At 35.8% G+C, this 16,198-nt stretch overlaps 1 protein-coding gene across 2 annotated transcripts; it reads left to right on the top strand.

Annotated features, from left to right (window-relative positions):
* Positions 1-1,642: 1,642 nt before the first annotated feature.
* On the top strand, positions 1,643-15,986 carry LOC133528453 (inward rectifier potassium channel 2-like). Of its 2 annotated transcripts, XM_061865847.1 has the most exons (3): positions 1,643-2,390; positions 5,756-5,841; positions 12,761-15,986. In XM_061865847.1, exons 1-3 carry the CDS (start codon positions 2,368-2,370, stop codon positions 13,834-13,836), a joined length of 1,185 nt encoding a protein of 394 aa, XP_061721831.1. In that variant the 5' UTR covers positions 1,643-2,367; the 3' UTR covers positions 13,837-15,986. The 2 variants fall into 2 exon arrangements, with proteins under 2 accessions (XP_061721831.1, XP_061721832.1); XM_061865848.1 differs by lacking the exons at positions 1,643-2,390; positions 5,756-5,841 and adding an exon at positions 12,149-12,273 and having other exon boundaries at positions 12,761-14,133.
* The last annotated feature ends 212 nt before the right edge of the window (positions 15,987-16,198 follow it).

Raw genomic sequence — 16,198 nt, 5'->3', positions numbered from 1 at the left:
TAAATATTATAGGACATTATTACACAAATTGACTAAGTCCCACAGTAAGCTCAATAAGGCTTGTATTGAGGGTACTTAGACAACGATATATATAATATATAAATATTTATAAATACTTAAATACATAGAAAACACCCATGACTCAGGAACAAATATCCATGCTCATCACACGAATAAATGCCCTTACCAGGATTTGAACCCGGGACCATCAGCTTCGTAGGCAGGGTCACTACCCACTAGGCCAAACCGGTCGTCAATAATAATAACCTCGCTTCATAGCTTTTCGGTGAAGGAAAACATCGTGAGGAAACCGGACTAATCCCAACAAGGCCTAGTTTACCCTCTGGGTTGGAAGGGCAGATGGCAGTCGCTTTCGTAAAAATTAGTGCCTACGCCAAATCTTGGGATTAGTTATCAAGCGGACCCCAGGGTCCCGTGAGCCGTGGCAAAATGCCGGGACAACGCGAGGAAGAAGAGAATCAGTATAATAACCAAAGTATAAAAACTCGACAATTTTTAACACCTACACAGTAAACCCGTTTATATTTATAGTAATATACTTTTAATTTGGTATTTTTAACCTATCTTGACCATAAGTTATGGTATTACAAATACACATTAAAAGTTAGATCAAGTCCAACGAAAAACATATTTCTTCTCTCTTTTGTTCGATGGTAGTCATATGACATATCTGATTAGATTATTGAGCTGAATTCCATTAGAGAACTGTATGCTGCATTATGTGTAAATAAACTAAGTTGTTTAGTGGGAAAACTATAGGTGGTACTAGCATTTGAAGTTACTAAAATGCAACTACCCCCACAGAGTAGGTATAATAATAAATAATAAATATTATAGGACTTTATTACACATATTGACTAAGTCCCACAGTAAGCTCAATAAGGCTAAGGTATTTTCTATTTTTTTATCAAATGAGTTTTATGCAGCCGGCGAGGACTTTACCTTTTTTTTTTACCAGCACATACCTTCTTAGTAGGTATTTCAAAAATATCTAATAACAAGTATGGCAAATTAAAGGCTTAAAAATACTTTCTGATTATACTAATTTAAAAACGTTTTTTATGAGTTGTTTGCATTTCATTTACATGATGCTATTATTGTAGCAGCTACTGTTAAATATTTAATTATGTACAATCAGGAATATAAATGGTTGGTTGGGCCATCTTGAGAAAATGGATGAAGATCGGAACGTGAAAAGAGCGTACCTGGGTCGCCTGGAAGACGTCCTATCGGATGCGCCAGGTATCGCTGGAGCGACATGGTGGAGGCGGATCTGCGCGAACTTTGTGTCAAAAATTGGCGTACAGGACCGAGAAAAGTGGCGCTGTCTTGTGTCGGAGTTGGAGGCCAAGTCTTATTTTGGGTCGCTGAGCCAACGGAGTAAGTATGAATATAAATCTTAATTATAACGCATAATAATACCCGTGTCAATGAAATCGCGTTTTCCATATTTAAAAACAGTTTTTCTAAACGCCTTAGTGAAAACTAGTTTTGACTAATTGTTTTCAAATTCATTTTACTGAACTATTTTTTTCCAGGCTATGAATATAATAATAAAAATAAGTTTCGTTTTCGAAGTTAACATTATAGAATTCGAGAACAATAAGGTCAGGAAGGGAGTTGTGTTCTTGGCTAGGCCCCCGGTTCTGGCGTTTGCCGTCCGCCAGCGGGATGCTCGCCACATTCGCTCGTCGGCTTTACGCAGTTAGTTACATATATTGAGAGTAATTCAAGCTTCAGCATTAGTTTATTTTTGGAAATCACATCAAAATGAAATCAATCATCAAAATAACTTACATTAATTGGCGCAATCGAGACGCACGGGCAAGTAACATCAAAGCCTATGAAACAGATGATTCTGAGTTCAAATCTCGGTAAGGACATTTATTTGTGTGATCAGCACGGATATTTCTTCCTGCGTTGGGTGTTTTCTATGTATTTAAGTTTTTACATATTCAATACTATCGTTGTCGGATTATCCAAAACACAAGCCTTCTTTAGCTCTCTGTGGGGCTTAGTCAATTTGTGTAATAATGACATATAATATTTACTTAATTGATCATTTCGATATCACTTTGATATCACAATGTAAGTTTAAATTTCCCTTATCTCTAAGACAAAACATGGAATGTCACAGTCTAAACTTATTTCACGTTAACCGTTTTCTTTCTGCCTGTACTCCTATCTTATCTGCGCACTATCTATAAATACTACCTCCTAAACTACATAAGTAGAGACTAGTATCTCACTCACTTTCATGTTAAACATGATTCAAATGATTACGGTTTCTCTGTTTTATTGCGTGATTACCTTTACGTTTGAGAAAATTAATTATTCGGCGGTCCAATGACAATGGATATGGTTCGCAGGTATTTTTTTTTATATTTAAAAAGTGGTTAAAATTTGATGTCATATAGGTACAAAAAAATAAATGACTTATAGTTTATAGCTGAAGACGGGTTCCTAATTCCCGCGATAGCAGTACCCCTAGTATAAATTCATTCGATAGCGAAACGTGTCGTACGCGTTTGCTTTAAGTCTCATTTTGTATGGGATTTTGGGTTTCCAAAACGTCCCGCTTGGCGCGCTGTTTCTAAATCCCATACGTCAATTCACGCTATCGAATAAATTTACACTAGGGGTTCTGGACTATAACCGCGAAAATCGAAGTTCGTAAATTGCGAACATTTTTCTCTGTCGTTCTAATTACGCCTTCATTGGAGTAAGAGAGAGAGATTCCCATAATTTGCGAATTTTGGTTTTCGCGGTAGGCCCTCTGAAGACACCGATGCCGGTTCGTATCCGGCCTGCGCAATTGGAGGGCTTAGGGACTGATTCAAACTTTTGCTTTGCTTTTCAAAGCTAAAGATACGATATGGATAGATATATCAGTGTCTAAAGTGACGTTTCTTCAAACAAACCGTCACTTTTGACGTGACATTTTTGTTTGAATAAATGCCACTTTTGATACTGACAATCTAATCCGTTTCGTATCTTTAGGAAATTTTTGACGTATCTTAGTTCGAATCGGGCCGTTAGTCTGTATTTCTTCAGTATAATATGATATCTGTTTTAGTTTATAATTGGCTAGTGACCCGCCCATGCTTTGCACGGATTACACCAAACCTTAACAAATTACACACCTAAAGTATCACGCTATTGAAAGGTGAAAACCGCATTAAAATACATACAGACAGACGCGGAGTGGGACTCTTTTTATTAAGGGGCTCCCCGCGGTTTTCATCCTCCTACATTTCCTACATTTGCACTATGGATAGAACTATAAGACAAACAGCTATCGGTTCTTCAATCTGGTCTGCCGGATTTTGAAATAAATGAACACTTTTATTTTTCTATATTTTTTAAACATTGTCCAAAAAACACTTTTTTGTTACTAGATTGGTGTGAAGGATTTCACATGTACGAAATCTACACATTTGGGTTCGTCATTAAAGTCTCTAAAAACTGGTCAGAGATTTTAATTTTAAACTAATTAACACAAAAGTTATATCCAGTAAACCGGTTTTTTGGCCTAAAATTGTTCAACTTTGATGCCAAATATCTCGAAGACAGTGAACATTGAAGTAAATACGGTATACTATATTGCTTACAGCCGTTGCTGTTAATATGATAAGCTACAAAAAACATTAGAAAACTAAGGGATTTAAATCAAAGTTCATTGGCGTTAGGGACCCCCTTAAGTGTAGTGATATCTATATTCATTTATAATTATGTATAGTGATGTGCGAAAGTGTGTGTGATGTTATGAAAAAAATTGATTTGTTCCCAAAGTTGTAAAAAAAATGACATATTATCCACCTGGGATTTAAATCTTAGTAAGGGCACTATGCAGGGTGTTTGCGTTTACTCTAAAAACAGTCATCGCCCGTTTTTCGATGGATACAAAAAAAATGCTGCAGTCGCAATAAGAATGTAACATGCCGAATGCAGCATAGATTCAGATTCAGATTCATTTCTTACACAACATACAATTACATTATAAATAATGTCTCGCCACGCCTCCATCAACGACATCCTTAGAAGGGCTCTCGTCAGTGCCAACGTCCCCGCAGCTCTGGAGCCCCAGATCGTGCGGGACGATGGCAAGCGCCCGGACGGGATGTCGTTGATCCCCTGGAGAATGGGCCGCGCGCTGGTGTGGGATGCTACCTGCGCCGATACGTTGGAAGCATCCTACATTCAAGCGACCAGCAGAAATGCCGGGGCAGCGGCGGACGCCCGAGAGCGGTTTAAGGCCTACAAATACAGCTGTCTCGGCGCCAACTACGAGTTCGTAGCATTTGGCGTCGAGACACTCGGGCCGTGGGGTAGGGGAGCGCGTGGGCTCCTTAAGGAGCTTGGGAAGCGGTTGAGGGAGGCAACAGGGGAATCTCGCGCAGAGGATTGCTATCGCAATACAGCGCGGGAACGCTGCCTGCGTGATGGGCACCTTGCCGAGGGGCCTAGGCCTAGAAGGTAGTTTTTAGGGATTTTTTAGTTAGGTTTAGTTTTAATTGTCTTATCATAACTTTAAGAGTGTTCAATTTATTTTTCTCAAACTTGCAATATAATTGTTGCGTTGTTTTTACAAATTACATGTCATGTCATGTCAATTTATATGAATCTATATCGTGATCGTCAAAAATGAATAATAATAATGACTAAAAATAACATCATAATCCAGGTAGCAACAATTATTAAATGGACATTTTCACCTGAATAGGATCGTCAAGCCAGAATTTATAGAAAAGCAATAATAAAATAAAATAAACATAAGAAACAAAAACAATGTCATAGCGTTAGATACTGTTGCTACGTTAATTACTGCTGTTACTATATCATTTATCATTTATCATTGCATTTGTTCTGTGATAAACTACGACATACAAAAGTATAACAATATAACAAAACACTATGCTGCAGTCGTCCGTCTGTCACCTTAACCATTCACTTTTTATATTTATTAGTACGTACCTAAGTATTAGAGTAGCGCTACCTCGTTTCACGCAAAATAGGCACAATGGTTGTCGATTTGCGGAAAATGCCCAGAAGCACTAACTAACTAACGTACCTAAGTATTTACGACTCATATTTACTTAGGGTAGACCAAGGCGAATCGGATAACAGGGTGAATTGGATCAGACTACATATAATTATAGGGACATTCTTACACAAATTGACATAAGTCCCACGGTAAGCCAAGAAAGCTTGTGTTGTGGGTACTCAGACAATGATATATATAATATACAAATACTTAAATACATAGAAAACATCCATGACTCAGGAACAAATTAATATCTGTGTTCAACACACAAATAAATGCCCATACCGGGATTCGAACCCAGGACCATCGGCTTCATGGGCAGGGTCACTACACACTATTAGGCCAGACCGGTCGATATATCTGTCGATACTTAAAATATTTCTTGTGACTGGCATTTATAGTAAGAGGAGAGATATTTCAATATTTCAAATATCCTATTTTTCATGATGATCTGTTTCGCCCTGTGATCCGATTCGCCGCGGTCTACTCTATTGTAGTTAGAACGGGTTTAACACTATACAATACAAAAAATAAGTACAATACAATACAAAGCCTCTTTACTCTATAACCTCAAAATAACATTTACAGAAAGAGATACATAGTACAGAGGAGACAACGGCGGTCTTATCGCTAAAGAGCGATCTCTACCAGACAACCTACTAAATAAATATCTATGTAATATGTTTACAGCGCAATGATGCTAAATAATCAAGAATTATCTGGGGAAACTGAAGTTGAGCCATTGGTGAAACCAGGCATCTACCATTACCGAAATCGTAAGTAAAAATAAATCCATTATTTCATGCTCTCATTATAATCTACTACGTAACAGTTATTTCTCTCGTTAAGGTTCTTTTTACACATTATTTTAGACAAAATTTAACATTACACGGTAGATATATAAACCAAAATAAATAAATATCATTTTCTCAAACTTGCTGTGAAATGATGACGACTTACGTCAAATTAGGTCCGGAAATACTACATATCAGGTGCGATAAGTGAAGATGATATGTAATGAAATTTCATACTGCCTTACACACCTAGGACTGTAAAGCAACCTTCTTTTGTTTTTTAACGTCAAATTGTGACACAACGTCTTGGCATCCAACCATCAACTAGCTTCAGTTAGCTTGGTACGGTGATTTGTTGTGCATATTCGTTGCTAAGCAACGGCGGTGACGTATCGCGCTGGCGCGCGGACTTACGCGAGCAAGTTTGTACACCGCTGATACAGTGGCGAGCCGAGTAGCTTCGCTACGCTCAGTCGTATATATCTACTTGCCCTGCAACCCTACGTTTCCCGGCCTCTATAGTAATGTACTAATACGGAAAAAATTACCGAGGCATCCAGTGTCCAAGGCTGGAATTTAACCAGCGCCCTCTGTTTACGCGGCAGATGCCTGAACCCCTCGGTCACTCGGTCACAGTGACATGGGTCGAAATTTCCAAGTACATGACAATTTCTTGAGGGCTTGTTGCGCCCCCTGGCCATCCCTAAGAAAAGCTTTTGATGTCAACTTTAGCCAGTCTTTTTCCGAGACCGCGGGGACAACTCGGATGGGTTTGCGGTATTCGAAACGTTTAGGTAATTTTGAAGCTTATTGTACGGGATTAAGTTAAATTGAATAATAATTCAAAATTAGGGCTACTAGCTATGTGGAAAGAATCAATACCAGCAAGGCTAGTAGCAGAGAAAGCCTTGTCTGAAGCCTGAGTCTATATTTAGTACTAGTTAGGTACGCTAACATTTCTGCTCTAGGACTTGACTTGCGTAAGGCAGAGCGGGAATTAAATAAATATTATAGGACATTATTACACAAATTGACTAAGTCCCACAGTAAGCTCAATAAGGCTTGTCTTGTACGTAGACAATGATATATATAATTTATAAATAATTAAATACATAGAAAACACCCACGGCTAAGGAACAAATCCCTATTTTGTCAAAGACATTGACCTTTTAGAGAGTGCGCAGCGAAGAGCCACCAAGATTCCATTTAAGCTCAAACGCCTACCTTATGAAGAAAGGCTAAAGGTACTGAAGCTGCCCACACTCAAAGCCAGGAGAGCGAGAGGAGACCTTATCGAGTGTTTTAAGATTGTTACCCACTGTTACAACCTCCCCGACATTCACGATATAATCAACAGGAGAACTATGAATAGTTCGCACTCCCACTACTACTAAAGCTGCATATCATTCTTTGTCCAACCGTGTCGTGGCGGCTTGAAACCGTTGACCGGATAGTGTTGTAACTGCTCCCTCGGTCAATGTTTTTAAAAACAGATTGGACAAGTGGCTTTTAAACAATAAGTTAGACTGATGTTACTTAGTGATGTGATACGACTTTACAAACTTTGAACTGTATAATACAGGACACTGTATGACATAGGCTCATCTGCTAAATAGCTGCTCGCCTATAATTATATAATAATAATAATAATAAATATCCGTGCTTATCACACAAATAAATGACCAGGATTTGTACCCGGGACCATCGGGATAGGCAGGGTGTTTACCCACTAGGCTAGACCGGTTCTCGAATTGATATAGTCGAAATTATATTTTTATTTTCAATAAAAAAAATACGACAATTGCACACCGATTTATTTATTTATTAACGTTTGCCAACAGGTGTAATACAAATACAATTGGACTTAAATAATAACCACAAAAATCATACCGGAGTATTCACCCAATTATAGACAAACACAACTTGCTTACTACGCGCTTACATTTTGTATATATGTTAAAATTCTTAACCCTAGCCAAAACAAAACAAAAAAAAGCTACAAGCATTAAGAGACAAGAAAGCAAAATGAAAAGTAAAACAGATGTAACTATTCTAGAACTAACCTCTAAAGCTATGAGAAACTACAAAGACTCCAAAAATACTACTACCCAAAAATACTACAAAATCGATTACCACTCTTAGCTCAGTATAGCTTGAGTTTTGCTTACTAGACGACGATACATACCGGATGTTTCCTGTAACAGGAGTAATAAATTAAACTGTAGGCTGTCCTCCTCAAAATTCAAATTCAAAATTCAAAAATTTATTCTGCAAGTAGGCCTCAAGGGCTCTTTTACAAGTCAACTCAAACTCACCAACATTTGTTCAGCAACTTTTAAAATTAACTTGTGTTTTAATTTTTATTACACATTGAAGTTAATTCTAAGACGCAATGTATTGCGAATTTTGTTACGTTTAAAGCGTGACAAGCAACGTCAAACACACTGATGTCAGCGTACATTGAAAATAATATTTCATTTGTATGAAAAAGATAAAATCTCAAGATTTCATAATTTATAAAAGTTGTTAATTAAAAGTTATATCTTTTTATATGGTTTAATTATTTGCTCGTGTTACAGGAAACATCCGGTATAATATAGATTTACAATATAAATACGTATGTACATATATGTATGCTTATAAGTATTTATATTGTAAAAACATCCACAAATCAGGAACAAATGTTTGTGACAAATACACTGTCAATAGTGCAAATGTGTAATAACCAGAGATCGGCGGAGATGAGTTGTTTTCAGTTTTTGCCTAACATGGACATACCTTGTCATTTAATTGTCATTTAATGGTAATTGCCCCATGTGTAATTAATAATTATAAACTAATTAATTTATTTGCCTACATCACGTCGCAATCAAAACTTACGGAATGTGATTAATCTACTATAGACAGCTTTCTGCTTAAGTAAGAAAAAAGTTTCATCTAGTATTAAAGTAAGCTTCCTTAGATAATATAATTATTATTGTATATTCATTTCATTCCACTCACATCAGTGGACGTAGAAGAATCTTTTTCTTTATACAAATAAAGCTCAAGGCGAAACAAATTAAAGATTGAAAATATAGACAAACTTATAGTTATTTATTAAAATAGCACAGAAAATTAAATGTACAATAAATAAAAAAGCTTAGCACTCGTTTTGTAATGAATTTTAATTTTAGTTTAATCATTTCAGTCTAGACTTTTTTTTAATATTTATATATGGATACTCCATATCCATATTAACATCTACATGACATTAATGACGTAAAAACAGCTCACCCCCGCCGATCTCTGGACTAATAATGCGAACTAAAAATTGCCTACTCCAGAGCCCACAGTCGCTGTGGCCGAAATCGGTCAGGAAAGCATCATCATCATCATCAATAGTGCAAATCAATACAGTGTCATAACTTTGTAATTATTCCAATACTACAGGAAGGTATTTAAACTATCTTCATTAACTTGCCGTGATTTTTTAATTCCGATCACTAAACTATGACTAGTAATGTAATTTCTTTAAAGTAATGTCAATACTCGTGTTTGGCTCGTATATAATGGCATCAACCGTTTGCCCACTATTCCACTTCAGATGAGCCATAACTTCCGCACAACGTATTTGAGTTAACGCGTTACCGGAATGAGCTAACGTCGGAACTTGGGTAATCAACTTACTGTTCGGATAAACAGCTGCTACAGGCTTTCAGCAAATTTGATACAGTAAAACTTTTCTACTTATGTTAAATTTTTTTTATTAGATACATTTTATTAAAATTCGTAACATTTAAATAAGTTGTAATTTTTTTTAACACAAATTAAAACAAATCCATTCTTATCTACGTAGTATTCTTACGCGGCCATAGATTAGAACACAGAACAACTCTCCCATTATCCCACCTCAGATTAGTCAAAAACTTCGGCGCAACGTGTTTGAGTTAACGCGTTACCGGATTGAGCTAACGTCGGAACTTAGGTAATCAACTTACAGCTCGGATAAAGCTGCTACTACGGGCTTAGATCAAATTCGATACAGTAACCTTCCAAACTTTAGTCTAAAACATTTTAGGATTCCGTTGCGTCATATGTTATAAAAATGTTTTTATTAGGCAATTGATTTTAACCTACATTTAGACGGTTCAAGAGCTTGCATGTGGTTTTAGTTACATTGCGGTAATTAGTCGACTGACTGAATTCATTGTACTCGTGGTGGTTAGCAATATATCGAATATTGCAGGCAAGTTCATAATCCGTCTAATTGGGGCTTAATTTTTCACAGGTTTAAAAGTACAAAACTTAAAGTGTTAAAACTAAACTACAAATTACGTACCATTGGAATACTGAGTCGGTGTACTTCATTTTCCCCACTATCTCACTTCGGATTAGCGAAAACTTCCGCACAACGTATTTGAGTTAACGCGTTACGGAAATGGGCTAAAGTCGGAACTTGGGTAATCAACTTACAGTTCGGGCAAACAGCTGCTACGGGCTTTTATCAAATTCGATAAAGTATCCAGCTAATAAACTTATAATTCGACATCAAAATGATGTCATTTGCATTTATAATAGATAAGTACGAGCGAATTTAGCAAAATAAATAATTTAGATATCAAAATGAACGCTTGAATTAGCCTTCCGTAATCTGGTTTGAAACAACAAAATGTACACACCCAAACGTATGAAACCAAGCTTATGTTTCAATTTTCGAGTAAGATCGGAAGAGAGGAGCCCAACTGATATCTTACCGTATCTATCTATAAATGTTTCTGCCATTTTTGGCGGGGGAAACGTGCACGCACTTCTCACTCACTACATACAAAATTCAATCTGTAATGACGACACAAATATATGGAAAACGACACACGTCAACGACAAATCTTGCGCACCTCGGTCTCTTTCTTTTATGTACGGAGAAGTCACAAGATGCACCGGTATTCCCAGATTGGGCATGTACTTCGGCAGAGGGGAAATAGTGCGAATGTCGATTGCCTTCCCGGTGTTACTCGAAGATTAAAATAATAATAGAACATTTTAAAAGTAAATTACTCAAATTATTGCTATGGTACTTGCCAGTTCAACATTTTGTGAGCCAATTTAAAGTGCAGAATTAAAAAAGAAAGAATTAAGTTACTTTTTCCTTTTTTTTAGTTAGCCCGTTATAGTGTCCCACTGCTGGGCGAAGGCCTCTCCCCGTGATCTCCACAGCTCCAGTTGTTGTGCTAATTTCTGGTCAGTTACTGGTCAGAGGTGTCTAAGTCATCCCGCGATCTCCGTCTGGGCCACATCCGCACTTAACTTGCGGCATCCACTTGGTGGCTATACTAGCCCACCTATCCGAATGCATGCTGACGTGACCCGCCTAGTTCCACTTTAGCCTGGCGGTCTTCGCCCCTACTTTTACAAGCTTTTATTTAGTTTAATCTGTCCCGTTGACTGTCCGTAATCAATCAAAATCAAAATCAAAATCAAAAATATTTTATTGTATGGTTATGGGTTCTACAAAGGTCTTAGGTAAATGAGTCATGTTCTCCATATCCTGCCTTACAAAGGCGTACAATATTTGGTGAGGTACTTATCTTAGATCTAAATTCAATGTAAAGTACATTTATTAACAAAAACAAAGCATGATATTAAGTGATATAAATTGCCATATTATGTAATTTTACTTAATAATAATGATTATATAACAACAATCTAGCAAGTTAAATTTGACCCACTTCCCAGTTTCCGATGAAGATGAAAATTTGCATACATATGTAAGTCAGGTGATGCAATATTATGGCACCATCGAGCTGATCGGATGATGGAGACAGGAGGTGACCATAGGAACTCAGTGATGAAACAACGCAATGTAATTGTGTTTGGGGTTTTTAGAAGTGCCTCGATGAGTATTAGTTGCCTGTGGAAGGAAAAGTACAGTCAGCTTTAAAAGCTTGTACCAAAAATGAAATTTTTGTCTAAAACTTATTTTTCCTATTTTTTTTTTTTATCTTTTTGACAATATTTTAATATGTTTTGATATTTAGCGTGTATTTTTATCTTTTGGGGCTGCCTAATGTAAGTTACAAATATACAACAAAGATAGAAACATGGGATATTAAAGAAAACAACGTTGTTTCCATACTTTTGGCCTTGGTTGTAGGTATTATTTAAATTTATGTAGGTGAAGTCGAAGATAGGAGTCGACGCTATTCGTATTTGTTTACTTTAATCATTTGCTTTGTTTTACTATGTATTTTACTATGAATAGTAAAAGTGACGTCTCTAGGGCGCACATAGGAAACTGTGCAATGATCATATCTTATCAATTAATGTAAATTTAGACAAAACTACTTAAGAGTTGTCAGTACAGGGTTGACTCTGAGGAAAGGATGTTGTAGTCATAATATATCGTATATACGATGGAAAATATTGTGTTTTCAGGTGTGTATAGTTTTTATTTTTTTTCCCTCATTGCCCCCTTTAGATCATTAAGCTTGTACACAGTGTGTAAATCCAACACGGGCAATAAATCAAACCAGTCGTAGAATTTACCCGCGTAATCATTAATTATGCAGATTTTTAATTTACTTTTAACTATTACTACGTAATTAATTTTTGAAAATTTACCGAGCAGCAATGTTATGCAAACATTACGTGACGTGACATGACATTACGAGATACGAGCTTTTCATAGCAACTGTCAATAAGCGTCGATAGTTACTTGTCTGTTGCTTTACATTGAATTGAAGAGAATTCTTTTGTATGGTTAATATGTTTATTGTGTTTCTAAGCAAAAGTTATCTCAATATACTCTTTATTTGACGTTCATAAGCGCATTGTAATATTAATATGCCTACTTGAAATATAAACTGTCTTTATCTTTAAATAGACTTACTTCTTCTCTTATCATGAATATTTTTATTTTCAGGGTCAAATCATCACAAACCCTACAAATACAAGCACTACTATAAACGCGCCGTCTTCAAAAATGGTGAATTTAACATCGAAAAGTTCAACTCCAAAAAGCTTCGATTCTTCACCACCTGGTTCGTCACTATGGTCAAAGCAAGATGGCGATGGACTCTGTTAAATTTCGTCATGGCTTTCATCAGCATCTGGTTGTTCTTTGGATGCTTGTACTGGCTCATTGCTATGGGGCATGGCGATTTTAATAACAATGAAATTGTAAACGGGACCGAGTGGACTCCCTGCATCAGAGAGATATACAATTTCACGTCAGCATTCCTCTTCAGCATTGAAGTTCACACAACAGTTGCGTATGGACATAGAAAGATAACTTTGGAATGCCCTGATGCCATATTCACTATGTGCATGCAATGTATCGTTAGCACTATTTTCCAAGCATTTATGATTGGAATATTGTTTGCTAAACTAACTAGACCTAAAAACAGAACACAGACAATTCTATTCAGCAAGAATGCTGTCATTTATTCTAAGGATGGTAAAATGTGTGTAGTTTTCAGAGTTGGTGATATGAGGAAGTCTAGAATACTTAATATAAAAGCTTTAATGTATATAATAAGAATGGATCGTGACGACATTTTAGATGAATTTGAACAAATTTCTCTAAACGTGGAACTAGATGGATGCGAATCTACGTTCTTCCTATGGCCTGTGTCTGTTGTTCATGTAATAGATAAAACTAGTCCTTTTTATAATATTTCTGCGCCAGACTTACTGAGTGGTGGTTTAGAAGTTTTAGTAGTGTTCGAAGGTATAATTGAATCAACTGGCCAACCAGTACAAGCTAAATCAAGTTATACTTCAAATGAGATTTTGTGGGGACATAGATTTGTGCCAATGATTGATTTCAATTATGAAAAGAATGTATATAACGTAGATTTTTCTAAATTAGGTGAAACTGAAGAAATAGATACTCCGTTGTGTTCAGTTCATGAATATGAAAGTATTTTAAGAGAGAATAGTAGAGAGATTTCTCTCCTGACGGATGATGTGCTAAGGGAGCGGTCCAATGTAAGTTAGCTAGAATAATGCAACTGACATTAAAAACTTGATGAGTGTGATGGATGTTGAACTATCTAAGTTCAACATTGATCAAGTAGCGCAGTTCATAACGAAATAGTAGCAGAGATTGAGTGATAGAAGCGAACGACGAAACTGTTGAGTTAAAATTAAATCATGGTTAATCTGACTTAGGATAATGCCTTACAAAACAAACTATACAGCTGCAAATTGGATCGAGGTGTAGGTTTCAGTGTCATGAAGCGATTTAATAAGTAAATGTTAATTTGGCCTTAACTAACGAAGGGCAATTCATAGGAAAAAATCAAACGGCAATGTATTTCATACATAGTCATTAAAGTTTGTGATAGTTGTGACGTCACGTTAGTAAGTACGTTTAATTATGTTACAAATAAACATAAAGGAGTAATTTTGATTTCATGTCGATCGCTTCAGCATGATTTATTCTAGGTTTATAAGTTTTCCTTTTTTTTTTAAATTTGTAAAAAAAAAAAAATCTTTCAAAAAGCGAAACCTATGAACTTAGAATAAATCATGCTGAAGCGATCGACATCAAAATCAAACTGATTTGTTAAAATTTCGTTAGTGGAAACCATTTTCTCCCGAAATGGAATATCATAGAAAAATTACCGTTATTTCGTTAGGATCTCAAACCTATTCCTACCTCTTACACACTTACTATAAACACAGTGGTTACCCCAGCGTAATTTCCTTAAACAAAGTTACGGTCAAGAAGGCGGTATGAAGGATAATTAATGACTACAGGCCTATTTATCCGAAATGGCATACGTTCAAAGCAAAACACGTCACTTACGACCTTTTAATGATAGTGAGCAAGTTTCAGTTAGTTCCGAATTTAATTAAATTGTTAGATCGAATTGTGAATGAAAACATTTAGGAGTTGAAATGGATCCCAATGGTTGGCTTGGTTTATAGATAAATGTGTTTTCTTTGTTGTTGAAGATAATCGTTTAAATTACGTTTAGATATTAATAATTGCTTTACACTTAACATAACGTTGTACGGAAGAAAAATATATATGTTCATTTAGAAACGAAGAATACCACGTCCATACAAAAAGAGAAAATGTGTTTCCACTTCTATATTTTCCATTCTCGATGATTTTTTAGTACTCGTATGTTATTGACACAATGAAAAACTAGGTTTATAGGTTTGCCTTTTTTTCAAAATTTGTAATACATTTTTTTAAGCGAAACCTTTAAACTTACAAGGAAAGGTACCCAACTGTCCGGTTTCGATTTGATTTATATTCATATATGTTATAGAGTAGTCTAAAATAACGGACATGTATTTTTTTTTAGCTGCCCAAACTCAACCTATTGGGAGAAATTGTCCTCCAAAGTACTAAAAAGTTAAATCTTCTAACTGATATAGAAAGTGATGCTCAAGCAACTTGCTAGTTAATGGCTTGTTTGAGTATATGTTTGAGAGCAGGAAAAAATAATGTACACGTGTTTTGTTATATTTGCTTAAACTAAAGTTTTCCATTTAGTAATTTTTTAGTACTTTGGAGGACAATTTCTCCCAATAGGTTGAGTTTGGGCAGCTAAAAAAAATACGTGTCCGTTATTTTAGACTACTCTATAACATATATAAATATAAATCAAATCGGAACCGGACAGTTGGGTACCTGTCCTTGTTAGTATATATTATGCCGAAGCGATCGACATCAAAATCAAAGTGATGTGTCAAGATAAGTTAGTGGAAACCGTTTTCACCCGTAATAGAATTTCATAGAAAAAGTATCGTTATTTCGTTAAGATCGCAAAGATACCTTCCCTTCTTAGGGCCTGTTTCACATTGTCCAAATAAAGTCCTGAATAAGCTACTTGCCACTTATCTGACGAATAAAGTCATCGTTGGCGTTTCACAATCTTTAAATAAGCTTAACTGGTAGATAAAGTTCCAATTTTTTTCTGACACTCAATTTATTTGTTAATTAGCTACCCGACACTTTACTCAGACTTTGTGAAACAGGCCCTTAAGGAAAAGACGATTTGAAAATGGATTCTTATGTCCCTATAAAATGTACTTCAAATCTACTAAAGGTCCTATTGATTTAGTAATTTAAATTTTCGTGTACAATTAGTGTAGGTAGGTACTTGTTCAATAAAATGACTGTTTTATAACACGTTGTATACTTATTAACCATCAAATTATAAGTACTTACTTTAACTATATTATAAAAAAAAATCAACTCCCTAGAGTCGATCTGGAAGACAATAAACGACGCCTAAAGAAAATTGATAGCAATATTACGCTTTCTCCTCATGATTAGTGGTTGTTAGAAAATAGGTAGGCAAAATCGGTGATCAAATTAGAAGCACTTTTTTATTAAACT

This window comes from Cydia pomonella, chromosome 19, assembly GCF_033807575.1.
Source record: "Cydia pomonella isolate Wapato2018A chromosome 19, ilCydPomo1, whole genome shotgun sequence".
NCBI classification, from domain to species: Eukaryota; Metazoa; Arthropoda; class Insecta; order Lepidoptera; family Tortricidae; genus Cydia; species Cydia pomonella.
This window is presented reverse-complemented; position numbering and strand designations above follow the sequence as displayed.

Excerpts from the sequence above, each read along its gene's own strand:
- LOC133528453 (XM_061865847.1), top strand. The coding sequence starts at position 2,368 with ATGACAATGGATATGGTTCGCAG. Across the intron at positions 2,391-5,755 it reads ACAATGGATATGGTTCGCAG|CGCAATGATGCTAAATAATC; the intron begins GTATTTTTTTTT and ends ATATGTTTACAG. Across the intron at positions 5,842-12,760 it reads CATCTACCATTACCGAAATC|GGTCAAATCATCACAAACCC; the intron begins GTAAGTAAAAAT and ends TTTTATTTTCAG.